Here is an 18,066-nt window from a genome sequence, read left to right as displayed (position 1 = left end):
AAGACAATAGTACCCATTACTATTTCTATCAGACTTCCCCGCATTTTTTTCCTGCCTCCCGAAATCTGTACTTATGTGCCCTCTTGTTCTACAAAACTTACATACCGTACACACTCACTACAAATTATTATCATTAACATATCTTCTCTTTTACTAACAATACCTACTTGTTGTGTTTGTAAATTTGTTAACCTTTTTTCAAATCGTAAAACCGTCGTAACTTCGTGTTTCTTCAAACCATGACATTGGCAGAATCATCGAAAGTCCGCTAAACGAAAAGAAAGAAAATTTTGCATTATTTCCACGTTCACATCATCAAACAAAAACCTCATGAAAAATCATAGGGAGAGCATTTTTCTTTTGATCATTTGATTTCATTTGATCAACAAAGTAGTCCTTAATGTCAATGTCTAACTCAAACAGCTATTAACGATAGCTATGTTTGGTACAATACTATCGATAGTTTTGACCTTACGATAGCTAGTTGCAATTGCCAGCAGCAATAGTATCGAAAATATCAATAGCATCCTTTAGCATCACAGCTATCTATAGTCATATTGTTCTACAAAACTTTCATACCGTACACACTCACCGCACACTATTATCATTAACTTATCTTCTCTTTTACTAACAATACTATTACTTTTACTCGACTATCGATAGACTTTCAATCGTCAACGCTCTAAAAAGTCAAAACTTGACGTTTGCTTTGTTTTTATTGGCTGCTGTTCTTTAATCTGCGGTTGCTGTGCTTAGTTGGGTTGATTGATTGCTTACATTGAAATCAAATTGAAAACTGAAAGCAGGGAAAAACACATGTACAAAGTTCACAGTTTATACCTACCTACTTGAATTAAAAACTTATAATTTTGTTATTGTTCTAAGATCAAAGTTCAAAGCAAAAACTGATAATTCCGACAAGGATATTTAAGTATAATAAGACTGCATATCTGTAAAACTGCAAGATTTATCACCTCTGTATTATTTGTGCCATGTACTATGGTTGATTGTTGAACCGCCGAACAAGTGTAAAAACCTTGGATATTTTATGTGAATACTTGGAGATGCAGTCCTTATTCAGTTATGAGACCCTGGTTCATGCTATCGCAGGAGCGACGGTACGTTTGTTTCGCTTACAATTTCCTATCTTAAGGTAAATAAATTAAACTAACAGAGACTTTGGTTTCAAATAACCATAATCATAACCATATCTATATTTATTTTTAGAAAGATTTAAACCACAAATTTGGTACATAAAAAAACTTTTCACAGGGTAGTGTGGTTGGCATGGCAGCATTCTATCCCCTGGATACACTAAGGTCGCGGTTGCAAGGTAAGTATAACAACCACTGTTCCTAAATTTAATGTGTGATTATTGCTGTAAAATCTGTTCTATTGCTTCAACTTTCTATTACTTTTTCCAGTTGAAGATTCCAATAAGCTGCAAGGATCGTCCTGGGAACTATTACTCAAACTTGCAAACGAAGAAGGGATTGATTCATTGTATCGTGGTTTGGCACCAGTGCTTCAGTCACTATCAGTGTCAAATTTCATATATTTCTACACATTCCATTCACTACGAAGAGTATTTTACAAAGACACATCTGCTTTAAAAGACCTCCTGATTGGATCAGTTGCTGGAAGTATAAATGTTATAGTTACTACTCCTCTTTGGGTAGTTAATACACGGATGAAGTTGGAACCAAAATCTTACAAAACTCTTTTACATGGGCTGATAGAAATTTCAAGGACAGAAGGTCCCAAGGGTTTGTGGTCAGGAACTTTACCTTCATTAATACTGGTTTCTAACCCAGCAATTCAGTTTATGGTTTATGAATATTTGAAGAGACATTTCACAGCCAAAGGCAGCTTTGATACATATTCAGCATTTTTAATTGGTGCAGTTGCCAAAGCAATAGCTACAACTTTAACTTATCCACTACAATTAGTGCAATCTCGGCTTCGAGCTGGTACCAGCCTTAAGCCTTTATGGAAAGACGTTAAATCCAAACCATCTGTTCTGTTTCGTGGGCTGGAAGCTAAACTCTTACAGACAGTCATGACAGCAGCTTTAATGTTTTTCATATATGAAAAAGTAGTTCGTTTAGTATTGGTCATAATGAGGGTGAGGATATCTAAGCGGTAAATGGGGTGGAGGGAAGTGTGGCTGTTTTCACCAGTATTATATGTAGGGTATGGGCTATAGGGATAGATAATAATTCTGTGCAATGGACTATTTTCTATTATTGTGTGATGTAAGTTTACAAGTAGTAACCATGACAAGAATATTTAAACAGTTAAACACATTATTTGTTATTCTAATTTTTAATCTAGCTAGAGGCAAGGCTTTTTGACAATGAAGTTTAATTAAGTATGCAAATAGATTTGTCGGAAACCAATAGAATAATAATGTGACTAAATATTGGAATTGTTTTGCTCAATTTTAACCAAAAGTGAGAACTTATTCTATATCTCTTGTACTAAACTTAATTTATAGGAACGGAAGAAAAGTATTCTTAATTGGAAATAAGTAAAAATAAAACCAGTTAAGTAGCCTATATCTATAGGGCTGCTAAATTTTCTATTAATTGCTGTCAACCACATACTTTGGACAAATCAAATAAGAGTTTATGGCTTTACCAAATATGTACATATAGTAGAAGTACTACATTACTTTTATACTGTACCATATTCTACTAATCTTCTCATTATATATGTGGGTGTTAAAAAAATGCATTCACTTTGAACAGTGTAGTTATATCTAACAGTTAAGGGGCAGATGTAATGTTTGTTTATTTTATTTCAATAATTTTATGCATTATGAATTGGGGTGTTAATAAAAAATTTCATCATCGAAATAGCATTTAATTTATGAAAACTGCTCAACTATATTATTATCACTTTTACAGAAATCAAAAGGTTTTCATGTCTTCTGAAGTTCGTATAACTACTTGAGTGTATTCTTTGACGAGAAGATCAAGTTCCTCATAAACCTAAAAAAAAAGTCCAATGTTTTACATGTATTGTATAGAGAAACTATCCAGTTATAATGACTGCAGTAGTTTGAAATGATTTAATAAATTTCATTCATCCATGCTCATCTCTGTCAGGGGGCTGGGATGCGCCTTTGAGAATAATCATAAATCTTAAGTTACTCCCGACATTTTGAAAGGAAACCTGACCCATGTATGTATCCTGGTAACACATACACATCCAGTTTATTGAAATATTAATTTTAACAGATTTCAAAGTCTCCTTGCTTATAGTGCCTGGCACGTAAATTGTACTCATAAGAATTTTTTTTATGGAAAATAACTACTGCGCACCCGGGAAGTGTCAAATTCTAGTCTATTTATTTTCTGGTTGCTATCCCTGTTTATGCAGTGCGCGTGTCGCGAGCTCAGGAACATACAGCGTTAGGCATTGAACCTCTGTACCTGTTTGAGCGGCGCATGGTGCGTGTTGTGCGCGAGCTCGGCGAGCAGCAAGTCTGCGAGGTGCAGCGGCGCGGCGGCGGGTGTAGGCACGTGCAGCCGAGACAACGCCCGCCGCAACACTGCGCAGCACGCCGCCGCCGCCTCCGCGCAGCGCCCGCCGTGCAGCAGAGCGCGCACGCAGCCGGCGCCGTCCACCTCCTGGGGGAACACGCACTTTTATAAAATACCCGCAATAAAAAAGGTCTTCAAAACGCACCAGAAGTATGCTGGATATCCCGACTAAATGTATTGAGTGTTTATCGTAGCAACAACTGCAATAGATAATCTTCACTAAATCCAATAACCCCTATTAAGAAGAGCAGAAAGACGCTAGCTACATTCATCTATCGCCGTTTTTATCGCGCGAATCATTTGTGAACTACACTCCTCATATGACATTCAACATCATCAAAAGGAAAGTTATATGACATTCAACATCAGCAAAAGTAAAGTTACTTTCCAAATTTACGTACCATGTACCTCTGAAGAAACCAGTGGGGCATAAATTGGCCTGTGCTTACTATTCTCTTCGTCACCAACAGCAATGTCTCGGCATCGGCCTCTTTCAAACGCGGGTATAACTTATCAAAATCTATGTTTTCGTTCTCTGCAATATAAAAAAACATTAAATCAAGTATCTCAAGACATAAAATCCACCAATGATAAATAAAAGACTATATTCATGAGAACATACTTATCAATGCTTTTTGCACTGGATCCAACGAATCTGGGTCTTCTTCACGCAACTCGGCAGCTAATTCTTCTGGCCCAATGACCTGAAAATAACATATTTATTGTCAAGTTATTTAATACTAGCGACCCGCCCCGGCTTCGCACGGGTGCAAAATTATAAATGTTATTATACATAAAAACCTTCCTCTTGAATCACTCTACCTGTTACAAAAAACCGCATCGAAATCCGTTACGTAATTTTAAAGATTTAAGCATACAGACAAACAGACTAAAATAGCGACTTTGTTTTATACTATGTAGTGAAAAGTAGTTTTACGTCGCAATACAGTGTCTGTCGGTGATATTGTTATCCTCCTGGCGTTTGCCTCGATTACAACCTCTCCCCGCGGGGCATGGCACGCGCGTCGCCGTTTTTATAGCGCGATTAACTATCGCTGTCTCGATTAATTTTATGTTGTGAAACGGGACCGCGAACTTGTGTAAGTGAGGTAGTACATGCAGGTAATACCTACGTGCGTGCGTGGATCATAGTTTAATTGTTCTGCTCGGGTGTAAATTAGCTTCCACACCATGAGTTGTGTAGCAGTTACGTCACACTGTGTATACATATACATGCAGGCCAGTGTCGGGTTCGGGTCCGGACAGCTCGACATCGATCCCGTTACCATCAGCCGTGTAGCAGTTTTGCTCTACTTCTATTATGAGCAAAATAACATTTTGTTTTTTGATTTAAAGTTTAATGTACTGTATGTGTGTATATCTACACTAATATTATAAAGAGGAAAACTTTGTTTGTTTGTTTGGTTGTAATGAATAGGCTCAAAAACTACTGGACCGATTTTTAAAATTCTTATACCATTCGAAAGCTACATTATCCACGAGTAACATAGACTATATTTTATTTTGGAAAAAAATAGGGTTCCGTTATATATTTGGATTTTTCGGACACAAACTGAAAAAATCAACCAAAAAGTTACTTATTTTGCGTACGCTGCCTAAACTACAAAAGATAGAACCATAAAATGTTTTAATTAATTGTAGATCTTATAAATATCAACAAGAAAGTCCGCGACACACTATACCTATCTATGTCGAGTGAGGCACAACAACCACATTTTTATTTAAAAATCTTGAATTTTTTTTGGTCTACATTTAAACGCGTTTTTTTTTACTCATGCTATTAATCCTTATCAAAATAAATAATTTCATCAATAAGTACAGTTTATGTAGATAATATACCAAATATTTTTTTCTTTTTTACCAAATATCTTTGAATGATTAAAATTGGACGTTTGGTTTTGAAGTTGTGGTGAAATTAACGGTTAACACTTAATTTCAATGAACATCTTAGAAAACTCACCCGCCCCGCATGACGTGCAAGGAAGAGTGGCGTGGCTTGCGAGGTTTATTATTTGCGTGGACTAAGAACAGTCTGGAGAATGACGTTGGATACTTTTCATAAATGCCACAAAGACTATAATTCCTGTGGGGTTTGCGATTCTTCCACGCGTACGAAGTCGCGGGCAACAGCTAGTATATGATATATGTAAATATAAGGTCATTATTATATTGAGGTTTGATGGGTCGGTAGGTTGCGCTATAGTGTACCTGCAGGCCGGCGTCGGGCTCGGGCCTGGCCAGGAAGGCGTGCTCGGGCCGCGCGAGCCGCAGGCACGTGAGCGCGGCGGCCAGCCAGCCACGCCGCGCCGCGCCCGCCTCGCCGCGCTCCGCCGCACACCGCGCCGCGCGCTCGTACATCACGGCGGCCGCTGCAATGGATACATTCAATAAGCTTCAATATTGAAACGGGAGATCACGCTTGAAGGAACATTCACGGCTAAAACAAATGGCCCTTCCAGCCAGATTCTCTGTGTTAAACTACGTAGAAAAATAGGAAAACTAATCGGACACTTTGATTTTACATATTATGGCAAAAATACAAAATGACAAAATCTGACAGCTTCATTTACTAATGAAGCTGTCAGATTTTGTCAATTTTTGCCATTTTTATCCAAAAAATCTCTCACCTTTCCTGTAATGGTGGCGGGAAACATGCAGCGCATACAGGAAGTCGTAGTAGGGGTTGTTTTGGTGCGCGTCGGCCAGTTTAGCGCGTTGAGCGGCGGCGCGCTCTGCCTCGGCCGCTAGCACGCCGCACGACACTAACGCACTCAGCTGCTTGCGTTGAGCTGTTGGATTATATCCAACCATTCACAATAAATCATAATATATTATGAATAGTTCAAATAATAGCAAAGAGCGTGGGCGGACACCTAAGCGATAATTTTTAAATCTTATTTAGGGTGTTTAGGGACATACTGAAAGTCCGTCTAGGATGAGGCGGAGTTCTAAATTGTTTTACCATTATCACAAAGAGAAGAGTAACCAACTAATACCAATACCGGTAAGGCAGTGATGATAGTCTACGTACATAGCGACGCAGAGTAATAACAGGGCGCCGCAGCATACTTTACCGTGGCGATGTAAAATCCTTTGTATAGGATTCAAAGAGCCCTGCATCGAATGTCCCAAGAGAACGCTGGTACATACTTTTATTTCCGAAGAGACATGTATTGACGATTATGCTGTAATATATTGAGCGGGGGAGTGGCGTGGCGGCCACTTGAACTTTATACCTCAAATGCAAATATATTTTTTTTAAATTATTATGGGACATCTCGAGCATTACTTAATAATTGTCATATCTTTTAGTTCCACGACATGGGTTGACGTCGAATAAATTACTTAAAATTAAGTTTAGTGCTGCTTCCAAGGCGTAAGTGTAGGTACAAGTGGTAAGAAACTCGTCAACTTTACTGTCCAAATTAGTAATCCTAATTTGTATTTTTTCTATATTTAATGTGTCTGCGGACTCTGTCCACCCCGTAGGAAATTGAGACGTTGTTTAGTGAGCTTTTATGTGATACAAGTGTCCATCTATTTGAGATAATTATTTTTAGTTTAATTCTTATAGTTAATGTGTGGTTACATAGATGGCTCTGTTCAATATTAGAACGCGATATGGTTTCTTGCTTTGTATCTAATATAAGGTCAAAGAAAGTTCAGAGTAAATGAGTTTAGCAGCAGTGGTGGTTTGTTTTATTCGACGTGCAACCGTAGCGACATGACAATAATCCAAAATTAGAATTACAAATAGACGAAATGTGGACGAGATAAGACATCATTAGTATAAATCGATTTAATTGAAACTAAAGTAATAAAAGCTAAACTGATATTTCAAAATTTTGATTTTATAATCTCACCCAATCTAGGATCCATTGTCAAAGGCATACCCCGGGCTCCTCTCCAAAGTGGTAAGTCCTAACTCGTACGTAGATAAACATTTTGTGCGGCAATGGTTGTAACGTACCGAGCGTGGTGAGCAGCGTGGCGGCGGCGGCGGCGCGCGCGGCGGGCGCGGGGTTGGCGGCCGCCGCGCCCAGCGCGCGCTGCACGCGCCCGCCCGACAGGTGCCACTTGAACACCAGCCACTGGAACATCGGCTGGGGGGCGTACGAAGGGGATTTACTATTTGTTTAACAAACATATCGCGACTTTATTCCTTATAGACGAGTCCTGATAGTCGTAAGACTCAGGCTACTGGTTTAACTGGATGACCTAATGATGGAACCGAGATTCAAAATAAAGCTTAAATTTGGCACACAGTCTTTGTTTGATTGTTGAACACTAAAAGAGGATCTCATAAAAATTTTATGGGGATGGAAAAAAATGCAATTTGTAGTAATAAATACAAGAGTAAAATAATATAAATATTAAGTGGTAATAATTAAATGGTAAGTGAAATATACTCAGGGGAAAGCATTCTTACCAAATTTGGATCATCCTTATCGGCGATACTGATGGCGGTCTCGGCTAGTCGCACCACACATGCGCCGGCGTCGTGTATCTCGAACAGCTTTATCACCTGATGGAGAGAAAGTAAAGAGAAGAAAAAAATATATATATTGAACAAATCTCTTCGCAGTTGAAAGGATTGTGTAATGGTTAAGTGGACCCATAACCATTACACACACGTTAAGAATACAAAATGGAGACATGTCCAAACACGCAGAAAAACTAGCAGGAAACTAAAAAAACATGGAGGAAATCAAGAATCAATATTATTTTGGAGGTATAAATGCGAAAGCAGTCAATCACGTCCATTAAGCGACTTTTAAACTGGTTTGTTAGCAGAGGGTCATTGAACTTTTAAAAGAAAAAGAACCTTAAGACGATTTTTACCTTCATATAATACAAGACTAGCGCCTGATGTTGCGTGAGATGCGTGTCGGTCGCGGCTACAAGTTGCCTGAGGAAGGGCTCTGTACTAACACCCTTGGCCGCCTTGCAGAAGGCAGTATACGCGCCCTCCACGTCTTCTAAATCTAGGAGCGCCAGTCCTAGGATGAACTGCCCTGGAGTAACAGAAATAAGGGATGGATAACAGAAAAAAACAATACGCTGGATGTACGAGAGGAATAAATGCGAGAACTTGTATGTTAAGTACCATTGCAAAACTCCAATCATGTTGGAGACAATGTAGAAAGACATAAGGATATTACATTTCTACTAGAATTTATTTCCACGCAGAAGCAGGGGCATTAAAATGTGCTTTTGTGCATGCGTAAATCGTAGAAGTCTGTCTCTACTCATCTAACCCGAAACAAAGGTCTGAAGAGTTGAACCAAGGGCAAAGTGGACATTTCATCGCGTTTGGAATAAATAAGGGAAAATTTATATGTAAACGACAACTTACGAGAGCAGGCGTTCCACTCGCACCAGGGCTCCAACATGGCGACGTAGCTTTGCACCAATTGAGGTTGGTTTATCGTCGCCAGCCACCATCCGAATTCAAATCCGCCGCTCACTGCCCATCTGTCGATTCTGCTAAGGAACATTGCTTTTACGCATTCTGGTCAAGTAATTGGTGGATAAATGTAAAAAGATACCATGATGATACGAAAGGATCCATTATGGATAGTAAGAACCGAGGACCGAGGTCCGCTGATTTTCAGGCTGATTATATTAGTGGAACTTGATTATAAGAACTCAATGTCAAATGCAATGTCAAATAACATCAAGAAAAAAAACCTTACTTGGCACTTTTCGCTCGATTTATATAATAATATTTTTTATTTAACACTACACTTAATTTATAGTTTGTTCGCTCACAGCAGTTTGCAATGTGTCTGCTTTTTGCGTAAAATTGTGTGTTTAGTTAGAGAACCAAATAAATAAAAAAAGGATACAATTGATGAGCTAGATGGTACGTAAACAGCGGCAGCGCTTGATGCCAATGTAGCGGCGCGCGCGCAGCCGCCAGATGTGCCCGAGCGCGGCGCCCCCCCGCCCCCCGCACGTACGCCGCCATCGCCCCCTCCGCGCCCCCGCCCCGGGACTGCGGTAAAGTGCAAGGTTCTGCTCCCAACACGCTTAACTTGAGACGGAACGCTTCCAAAGAGTTTGATGAGCTGTTGGAAATTTTCAAAGTTATTTGCATGCAATTGAGAGCTCGTCACGTTCTGGTATAACGGCGAAGAAAACACAGGCCAAGAAGATGGTATCAGAAAATACTGTATTTATCACTTAAACGATGGCCGCCTAGTGAAAGGCAGACCAAGAGATGATGGTAAGTAAACAGTGATAAGGCTTGATGCTAATATAATGACTAAACGTTTTTAAATTCAATGTCCCCGCTCGCACATTTGCCGCTGTTTGCTTAGCAATGCAGCAGGCTTCGTAAAGTTATGGTACATCGCCTTAGAAAGTGTACCACAACCCACGAAGACACCAACGGACCCGTTATTGAGGCACCTCCCACTCCCCACCGGTGAAGGACACGCCCACCTACGGGCATGGCGCTATTTCACTACAATGGCCGACACGTAAGTTGAACAAAATTGTATTTTATAAACGCTGTGCAGAAATATGATGAATAATTGCAACCGCGTATCGGCTGGTGCTGTAGTATAGCTGACAAGAGTACTGACATGGCGTGCGGCGCGGGGCGCAGCGCGGCGGCGCGCAGCCACAGCAGCGCGCGGTAGGCCTGCCAGTGCACGGCGCAGTGGCCCGCGCCCGGCGCGCCGCCCGCGCCGCGCGCCGCGCCCAGCGCCGCCAGCGCGCCGCGGGCCACGCGCGACCTGCAACATATCGCTCGCACTCAAAACTCACTTTCCAAATACAAGGCCGAGTGGAAAAAGAAATAAAACCGGCTCTGAGGGCCCTAACCGACTAAGTAGTCATTACCAAAATGAAGTATTTTTGTGCCAAGTAGCTTCAAGATAAGAACTAACGTAATTTTAAAATTTCGATTAACTTATAATATAGATGCCAATCTTAAATAAAAACTTTTTATTTATTATTCTTTTTAAACACAAACAAATAAACAGTTTCCTGGACATTATGTGACCGGCTGTAAAGGACCTATGCAAAGCACTTTAAAGGACTGGATAGAATTGGAAACAAACTTTCAAAAAACTTGACTTTATTGATTTTGGATAAAATCTCTCTGTTTCTCATCTTTGCATGTCTCTTCTTAGTTGATCATTAAGACCCTTGAAATTTACTACTCACTCTCACTCACAATTTAAACCGTAACTCAATGGTCTGTTATAAATTAGTAGGTACTTACCTCATTTCTGCCATTTGTCGAATTGCTTCAGTGACGATAGAAACTCCTAAATCACTTGAGAACAGGTTGTCATAATCGCTGTATTCTTCATCATCATCTGTACAAAAAACGTAATGTATTATGCAAGGCAAGTCTTAACACAGACGTAAGAAACATTGAAATTCATGAAAAATGTGCATTACGCATTACGAAAAAGTATTATTCATACCATTATGAAAATACTGATAATGTTGTTCTTTGTAAGAAAACCCACTAAAGAAAAAAAAGGACTAACCTTTAGAATCAATTTCAGGTACGTCTAGTCTTAGAGCGTCGTTCAACTCGAGCACCGCGCTTTGGAGATCTTTGATGGGTTCCAAAATGGCTGTCAGTTCGTCCACTTGTTGCGGTGTCAGAATCTATAATAATATAAAACTTCAATAATATAAAATTTCACATCATTGGGAGCTGCTGTGAAAAATGTGCCATAAATATGTTTTTGTTGGCCATAATCTGAAAGTCTATCGCATTATCCATAATCTCCACTCCAATGACTGCATATAACACAACCAACAATATAAGTTTCCGCTGGGCACATTGTGAGATAGACTCGAGCTGATGAACAAGCAAGTTTTTGAATGGAGAACCAATCTCGATACTCGCAGGAGAATCCGAATACCAAACAGATGGGTTGATGACATTCGCAGACAGCAAGGATTGTAGATGATTGGAGATGGGCCAACCGAAGACTGCCACAACTATAAAAAGGTACTACACGCAAGACGTGATGACGATATTTACCGTGGAGTTGGTGTCGTCCACGTCGGCGGAGAGCAGCAGGTGCAGCATCCGGGGCAGCAGGCGGTGCTGCACGGCGCAGCACGCGAACAGTCTCCGCTCCAGTTCGGCCGCGCCGCTCGGCGTCGCCGCACGCTCCCACTGTGCGCCCGCGCACACCACGCGCATCGCGTCTGTGGATAGCGCGCACTCGCTGTCGGCAGGCACTAAATAAACAACCCAAGGATTATTAAGATCTATATCCAACATCATCAAATTACACCAAAAATTCATGATTTCACATCATATAAGCAGTAAAAATTTTTTGCGAAAAATAATTGGCATAAACTGTATACCTTTGCCGCTATCGTCGTCCTGCTCACACATCATTCGCTCGAGCGGCTCGAGTTCGCGTACAAGTGAGATGCCCGCGCGACGCACCACTCCGCACCACCAACCACCTTCACTCTCTTCCATAGAGTTATGCTGTCATGTGATAAGTATATTTTATTAACTCCGAATACTTAGCAAACAAGAAATGATTTTGAAGTTTCCCTAATCATGGATAATTCCCAATTGCTTTTATTATTTAGTATTTTTCTGTTTTGGAGTAAAAGTAAAAACTGATGGACTCGTAAATACTTGACATTCTATAATGGGATATGGTTTGGTTGCCTGCTTTGCACCTTCTACATAATATTTTACCTTTATTAACATCCCCCACACATGACCACAAAACGTCATGTTAAACCAACAAATAAATAATATACTTACATGTTGGGATACCATTAGTCCCAGTGGTTTCTGTAAACCTTCCATATACTGTACACACCAACTGTACAAGTCGGACCAACATCTGAAACAAATAACGACAAATTATTCAACAGAAGAGTAACTACAGAGTAAAAGAAAGCGTCTGCTTGTCAAGTTAGTGGTAAAATGGTTAACCTTTGTTCTCAAAATTCTGTTTATAAATCTCGCGTCTCCTGGCTGATAGAAGGAATCATTCGACAAAAAAAAAACAAAAATGATCATGCAACGTCGTCAACGATACTAAACAACCATGCATTGATCATATAGTGGATAGTGGTAGTATTGTAAAAAGATTAAATCATAAAGTATTCCGTCCTGTTTGGTTCAGAAGATCACCTTCGCTGTCTGTCTGACTATACACGTTGACAAGTTTCACAAAAACTTTTCATGGTTGACCGACTCCGCTCCAGGTCCAGCATCTACCTAGTGTATATATATTTTAGAGGAGTGTATACTTGTGCATGAGATGGGCGTGGTCGGGCGCGGCGGCGCGCGCGGCCAGCTGCCGCAGCCGGGCCTGCACGGCGCTGGCGGCCGCCTCGCCCAGGTCGCCTTCGATGCTCGTCTCGTTGTTGCCCCACGTTCGTCTGTATATCTAAGTAATGCGAGGTTTATATTAAGGTTCGTGTAGGTAAATGCTAAATGAAATTATTCTTTGAATGATTATGGTTCAACGTGGTGTTGGTCTAATTTAAAGAAATTTGGCTCTGTCTACCCCGCACGGGATATAGACGTGATTATGTGAATGAATGAATTAAGCAGAATCCTCTATTAAGTCCAACATTAAGTATCATATCACAGTAGAACAAAAAGTTATTCTTCGCTATTTCGTTTTTTAATCCCAACTAATGCGAAAAATGCGAAAGTAGGTTACTACCTCCCAAAAATATTTATTATATAAAAGCTTAATAGATTTAAGCTGTTTGGTGTAAATAAGTTATATATAAATTATTAAATAAAAATAATTTATTTACACAGAAAACATTGAGAATGATAAACACTAGAAACAAAATTACATAGGTTCTGCTTATTCCAAATGAAGTCTCTTCCAGCAAGCCCGAGATTAGACATGATGAAGTTTTATTAAAAATTATTATGTAATATTTGAAAAACCATTCTTGCAAGTAAAATTTGATGATACATACAAGTAAGGCCTTGCTGATCACAGCCGGTGGGAAGAGGCCTGGCGCGAGCAGCCGTTCGCGGTACAGTCGCGGCGAGCCCAACGTCGGCAGCGGCGGCAACGCCTCATTGCGACCCACGGCGCGCCACGACGCCTCCACGCCTGCACAGCTACCTGTACGTACACGACACTGAAGTTAGTCCGGATTGCGTGCTCACTTCTCTGGAGAGGACACCAAGGTGCACCTATGACCAAGATCCTGATTTGGATGTCACATTTTCACACGAAATGATTCGCGTCCGGGCGAACTGAACCCGGGCATTGGACTAGTGACGCTCGATATATAAATAAAGCGTATAATTGGGTTGACGTAATTATACAAGTACATACACTGGACTAAATATTCTATACAAAAGTGTACAAAATTTGTGAATTCACTTGTTTTTTATGCCTGTTTTAAAGAGGCAGCGAAATAAGTAATAGTAAGCAAGTATTGCCATGGACTTTCACACCAATATCAGCGCAATGAGCGCCAAAAAGCACTTGTAATTAAATACTTACTGGTGATAACAGTTTCTCCATCTGGTTGACTCCATAACGCCCAAATAACATTGTTGCCATCTCCATACCCAATAGCATAATCCAGCAGGTCAAGCTAAAATTTAATGCAATAAATAAGACTAATAGGTATAAAATTTTAAGAAAATAAATATAAAAGTATATTAATTAGGTTTCACCTGTGGTCCAAACAGTCTGCAAATATGCGAAAATCTCACTGCACCGGCGCCTGCGTCGTGCATTTTCATGACAACAAATTCGCACTCATTCGGAAAGGATAAATACGCAACCAATATTATACTGCCATCTGGCCCACTGGTTTTTTGTAGCATATGCCCATGCGCTGAAAAAAAAATTGAGGTAGCTAAAAAATTGTAAACAATGTTAAAACATATGAATGTTAAACAAATTGTTTTATTGACTATCAATAATTAATGTACATTCTTGGATATGAAAATAATGATTTTTAAATTTTTAAAATGTATAAAAAGCAACATAAAAGCCTACTTAGTTTACTTACGCGGAGGTTTGGGTCGAACTAACGTCTGTGAGAGCGGTGGCGACACTGCCACAGGCGACCCGCCGTCGTCCAGCGACCATGCGCGTAAGCAAGCATCCCCACAGATTGCCACGGCTAAACTGTGAGTGAGAATCACGCCGTACGTCTCCACTCCATCTGCTGCGCTCTTGCCTCTGATATAACAAGGAAGCCTTTGATGAGACTGAAGAATAATTTAATGTAGTAATTTGATAAATATAATTGTAGTGAAACCAGCGCCACACACACATACGCACAAACACACACACTTATTACACACAACATACATATTCTTTGTCTTTATGCAATTGCTGATTTTTGCCTGCTAAAAATGTTTAGTTTTGATTTAACATCAAAATGGTTTCTCTTAAGTTGTCTTTCCTTTCGTCAAATCATATAGACACAAAAATGTTCCCATCTTTAACTGTTAAAGACTTAATGCATCAGACTGATGTGGGCAAATTTCAAGTTAATATTGCCAGTAGATAAGTAGCAGGTAACTTTAAAACACAATGAGTGAGAATTTAAGTTCCTTCCATAAATTTTTTACAATAAGACATATGTAATTACACAATAATATTTTGAAGAATTTTTAGCCCGATTATTATTTTAACATTTACAAATTAATTTTTCTAACAAACCTCAAAGCTCCAGTAATTCCTGATAGAAATCGTGGGACAGTGGACTCTCTTTTCAATACTGTAATGACTGCATTTCCTGATATGGGCAATTTAACAAGCAGCAACCCTCCTTCTCCACCATAGCCAAATGCTAGTGCAAACACCGCCTCACCATTGTCTCGTAATAGTGATGCACAGGTGTGTGCTACACCAGATGCTAGAAATATTACACAAAATATATTTATAGAACTAGATCTCTTATTTGGTGTGGCTATTTGTTCAAAATAATAGCAATCAATAAAAAAACTAGTACATACTGTAATTTCCCCAAAGGGAAAGTGAAAATTTTGCCTGAACTGGTTGATATTACAGATATTAGGGTGTGTGCCAAATTTACATGCTGTGAAATGATTAAGCAAATTTAAGAGAAGATGCCCCAACCACTTAAGTGATGTTGAATAACAAAAAAATAGTTAATGAAGGGATATAAAAACCTAATAGAATAATCATTTTGCATTAGGATAAAAAAAAGTGGAAAATAATACTTACTGGCATTAGAATACTGATTCAGGATACAATAATTGTTAGGATTATTTATGGAACTTGTATCATGGAAAATTGATGGTGATGATGTACTCATAGATCCAAAAGTTGACTGAAAAATTAAAATAATAACTAACACTACACACTTAAGACAGAACCAACAAAAAGAAAGAAAAGCCATGTTCAGATGCATGGCTGAAGAATAAAATTAAAATTCTAATAGTGACAGGTAACAGTTAAGAACAACAAAATTAATCAAAATATTAAAATTAAAAACCAATCTTGTCCGATTAGTTTTATACTTTTTACACTAGATGGGGTGCTTCCATACAATGCATTATGGTTGCATTTATTATTTTTATATAGTGTTTGGCAAATTTTTAATACAGATTACTTTTTTATGTGTTTAATTTTTGGACCACAGTACAGCAGTGTCTAGGTAGCACTTTTTATACATATATGTACATGCTTTGGAAAAAGATTGCATTAGTAGATGCACTTCAACGTAAAGAATGTGTTACCTTTTTATCAAAAGATTCAGGGTGAGGAAAGATCAGTCGATGTACAGAAGACACAGTGGCAGCTAAAATGGTAACTTCCTTGGTACTCAGTCTTTCATATGCCATTATGTTACTCAAAGGTGGTGTGCCAGGAGCCACTTTACATCTTAAATGTGATCCTGTCAGGTTTGTGTCTAGAGATGACTCTGATATCTCTATTGCATCTGATGTGGTTTGCCTGCCAATAAATGAAGTTATATTTGATGAGTCCTTGCATTAATATTTATCTATAAATAGTAACTCACTGCTGCACCAGGACTGCTATACTATACTATGCTACAGAACAGTTTCGAACTTACTTCGAGGCTAACTCAATCAGTGTAATTTGTCCCGTATATATATTTATTTATTTATTTAATGTTTTCATTCATAGGTATTTTACCATTAGACACTATACTCTAATTTCGTGGTTTCTCTTGGTAAAGCAACTATGTACAATGTGCCATGAGAAAATTGCCCTCTGCTTCGAGGGTATTACTGCTGCAGTGTCAATCTACATATAATATCTTTGAAGATATTATAAGCTATATCAACCTATTTAGTGATTCCTTATAACTTTTGTCATAAGAAATAAGCAGCATCATTTATAGCTGTTTTGGAGTTACCTTACTTAACAGATTTTCAAGTAATTTGTAGCAATTGAAAGAAATAAGTTCAATAACTAGTTCAAAATTATTATTACCAATTTGCATAAAATGCTATTTGTGACACTATAAGAAAGTAATTGTCACTCTACATACCAGTACAAAAATCTATTTCTTATATTAACTTTCTTTGAATCCATATACCAATATCCCCCAGCTTTTTGAGGTAATTTGATATCTTGTAAAGTACTGTGTGTGCCTCCTGTAAATAAAAACAATAAATTAAAGTTCAAGCATATACACGGATAAAACTAGTGTAATTCCAAGCATGTAAGTTAATCTATGCATAGTACACATTTTAAGCACTAAGTAACACAATCGAAGTATTGGTACATATGGCCTTAGGCTATAATATGAAAGCAAATTGACACCAATTTGGTTTAACTTACTGTGCCATGCATTGTATGGTTGTATAAAGGTAATCTATCTACATATACTTATCTACACTAATAATTACAATTATATAGATTATCTGTATACTGTACTAAAAGACACTGATAAATATAAAGAAGGTAAGTTTTTAATTTGTTTTTAAGAGCATCATATAAAATTCTTTCAGCGTAAATAAGTACAATATATGCGGGTGATGTAGGCATACCGCTTCGCTAGTCGTATTAGATCTGTATGTACTTCTGAAGTATGTTCGACTAGCGAAGCGGCTGCGGGCCCCGTTACATATCAGGAAACATTTGAATTTTACCTGTGTTTAACATCACTTCTTTCCATTTTTCAGGAATATTATAATTTGGCGTTATTTCTTTAAAAGTTATAGGAATGGCTTCAGAAAATTCCATTTCGCTTGAGTTATTGTCTTAAATACGATGTGTAAACGTTAGGTTATAAATGTAGCGGCAACCAAAATCTCTGTGTCAATGTCGGCACAATAACTAGAAACTAAACCAAAAGAAACATAACACAAAATGTGAATAAAAATTGCACAGCAAATTCCAAATCGCTCATTAAATTCAAACTTGAAGAAATTAGAGAATCCAATCCAACTAAAATTCTTTTTTTTATTTCCGTACCGGGTGGGGATTGGTTGACTTTGACTGACAATACACTGACTTGACGTTGATATTTGTATTTTTAAAAGACTTGGCCATGTGAA

General features: G+C 38.6%; 2 protein-coding genes across 3 annotated transcripts; one reads left to right on the top strand and one right to left on the bottom strand.

The window, feature by feature from the left end:
- Positions 1-702: 702 nt before the first annotated feature.
- LOC106135200 (peroxisomal membrane protein PMP34) lies at positions 703-2,858 on the top strand. Its single transcript, XM_013335433.2, has 3 exons — positions 703-1,118; positions 1,273-1,333; positions 1,425-2,858. The coding sequence occupies exons 1-3, from the start codon at positions 1,065-1,067 to the stop codon at positions 2,144-2,146; spliced, it is 837 nt and encodes a 278-aa protein (XP_013190887.1). The 5' UTR covers positions 703-1,064; the 3' UTR covers positions 2,147-2,858.
- Positions 2,851-17,991, bottom strand: LOC106135199 (nuclear pore complex protein Nup160 homolog). Of its 2 annotated transcripts, XM_013335432.2 has the most exons (27): positions 17,659-17,991; positions 17,055-17,160; positions 16,276-16,492; positions 15,761-15,866; positions 15,233-15,428; positions 14,574-14,746; positions 14,233-14,396; positions 14,057-14,150; positions 13,518-13,669; positions 12,828-12,967; positions 12,334-12,415; positions 11,916-12,045; positions 11,584-11,786; positions 11,078-11,201; positions 10,804-10,900; positions 10,160-10,312; positions 9,419-9,640; positions 8,926-9,044; positions 8,412-8,584; positions 7,999-8,094; positions 7,540-7,672; positions 6,197-6,358; positions 5,778-5,938; positions 4,171-4,252; positions 3,950-4,083; positions 3,438-3,635; positions 2,851-2,993 (listed from the first exon to the last, which is right to left on the bottom strand). In XM_013335432.2, exons 1-27 carry the CDS (start codon positions 17,750-17,752, stop codon positions 2,913-2,915), a joined length of 3,792 nt encoding a protein of 1,263 aa, XP_013190886.2. In that variant the 5' UTR covers positions 17,753-17,991; the 3' UTR covers positions 2,851-2,912. The 2 variants fall into 2 exon arrangements, with proteins under 2 accessions (XP_013190886.2, XP_060802410.1); XM_060946427.1 differs by lacking the exon at positions 6,197-6,358 and having other exon boundaries at positions 5,778-5,853; positions 7,617-7,672.
- Between the last annotated feature and the right edge of the window lie 75 nt (positions 17,992-18,066).

The sequence above is a fragment of the Amyelois transitella genome, chromosome 11 (assembly GCF_032362555.1).
Source record: "Amyelois transitella isolate CPQ chromosome 11, ilAmyTran1.1, whole genome shotgun sequence".
NCBI classification, from domain to species: domain Eukaryota; kingdom Metazoa; phylum Arthropoda; class Insecta; order Lepidoptera; family Pyralidae; genus Amyelois; species Amyelois transitella.
The sequence above is the reverse complement of the archived record's forward strand: the minus strand, read 5'-3'. Positions and strand labels throughout refer to the sequence as shown.

What these genes read in the sequence shown, in the direction of transcription:
- LOC106135200 (XM_013335433.2), top strand. Translation starts at nt 1,065, where the DNA reads ATGCAGTCCTTATTCAGTTATGAGACCCTGGTTCATGCTATCGCAGGA. An exon ending in ATGCTATCGCAGGAGCGACG is followed by an intron (nt 1,119 to 1,272) that starts GTACGTTTGTTT and finishes AACTTTTCACAG; the next exon opens with GGTAGTGTGGTTGGCATGGC. An exon ending in ACTAAGGTCGCGGTTGCAAG is followed by an intron (nt 1,334 to 1,424) that starts GTAAGTATAACA and finishes TACTTTTTCCAG; the next exon opens with TTGAAGATTCCAATAAGCTG.
- LOC106135199 (XM_013335432.2), bottom strand. Translation starts at nt 17,752, where the DNA reads ATGGAATTTTCTGAAGCCATTCCTATAACTTTTAAAGAAATAACGCCA. An exon ending in CTGAATCTTTTGATAAAAAG is followed by an intron (nt 15,867 to 16,275) that starts GTAACACATTCT and finishes TTAATTTTTCAG; the next exon opens with TCAACTTTTGGATCTATGAG. An exon ending in ACCTGAAATTGATTCTAAAG is followed by an intron (nt 10,901 to 11,077) that starts GTTAGTCCTTTT and finishes TTTTTTGTACAG; the next exon opens with ATGATGATGAAGAATACAGC.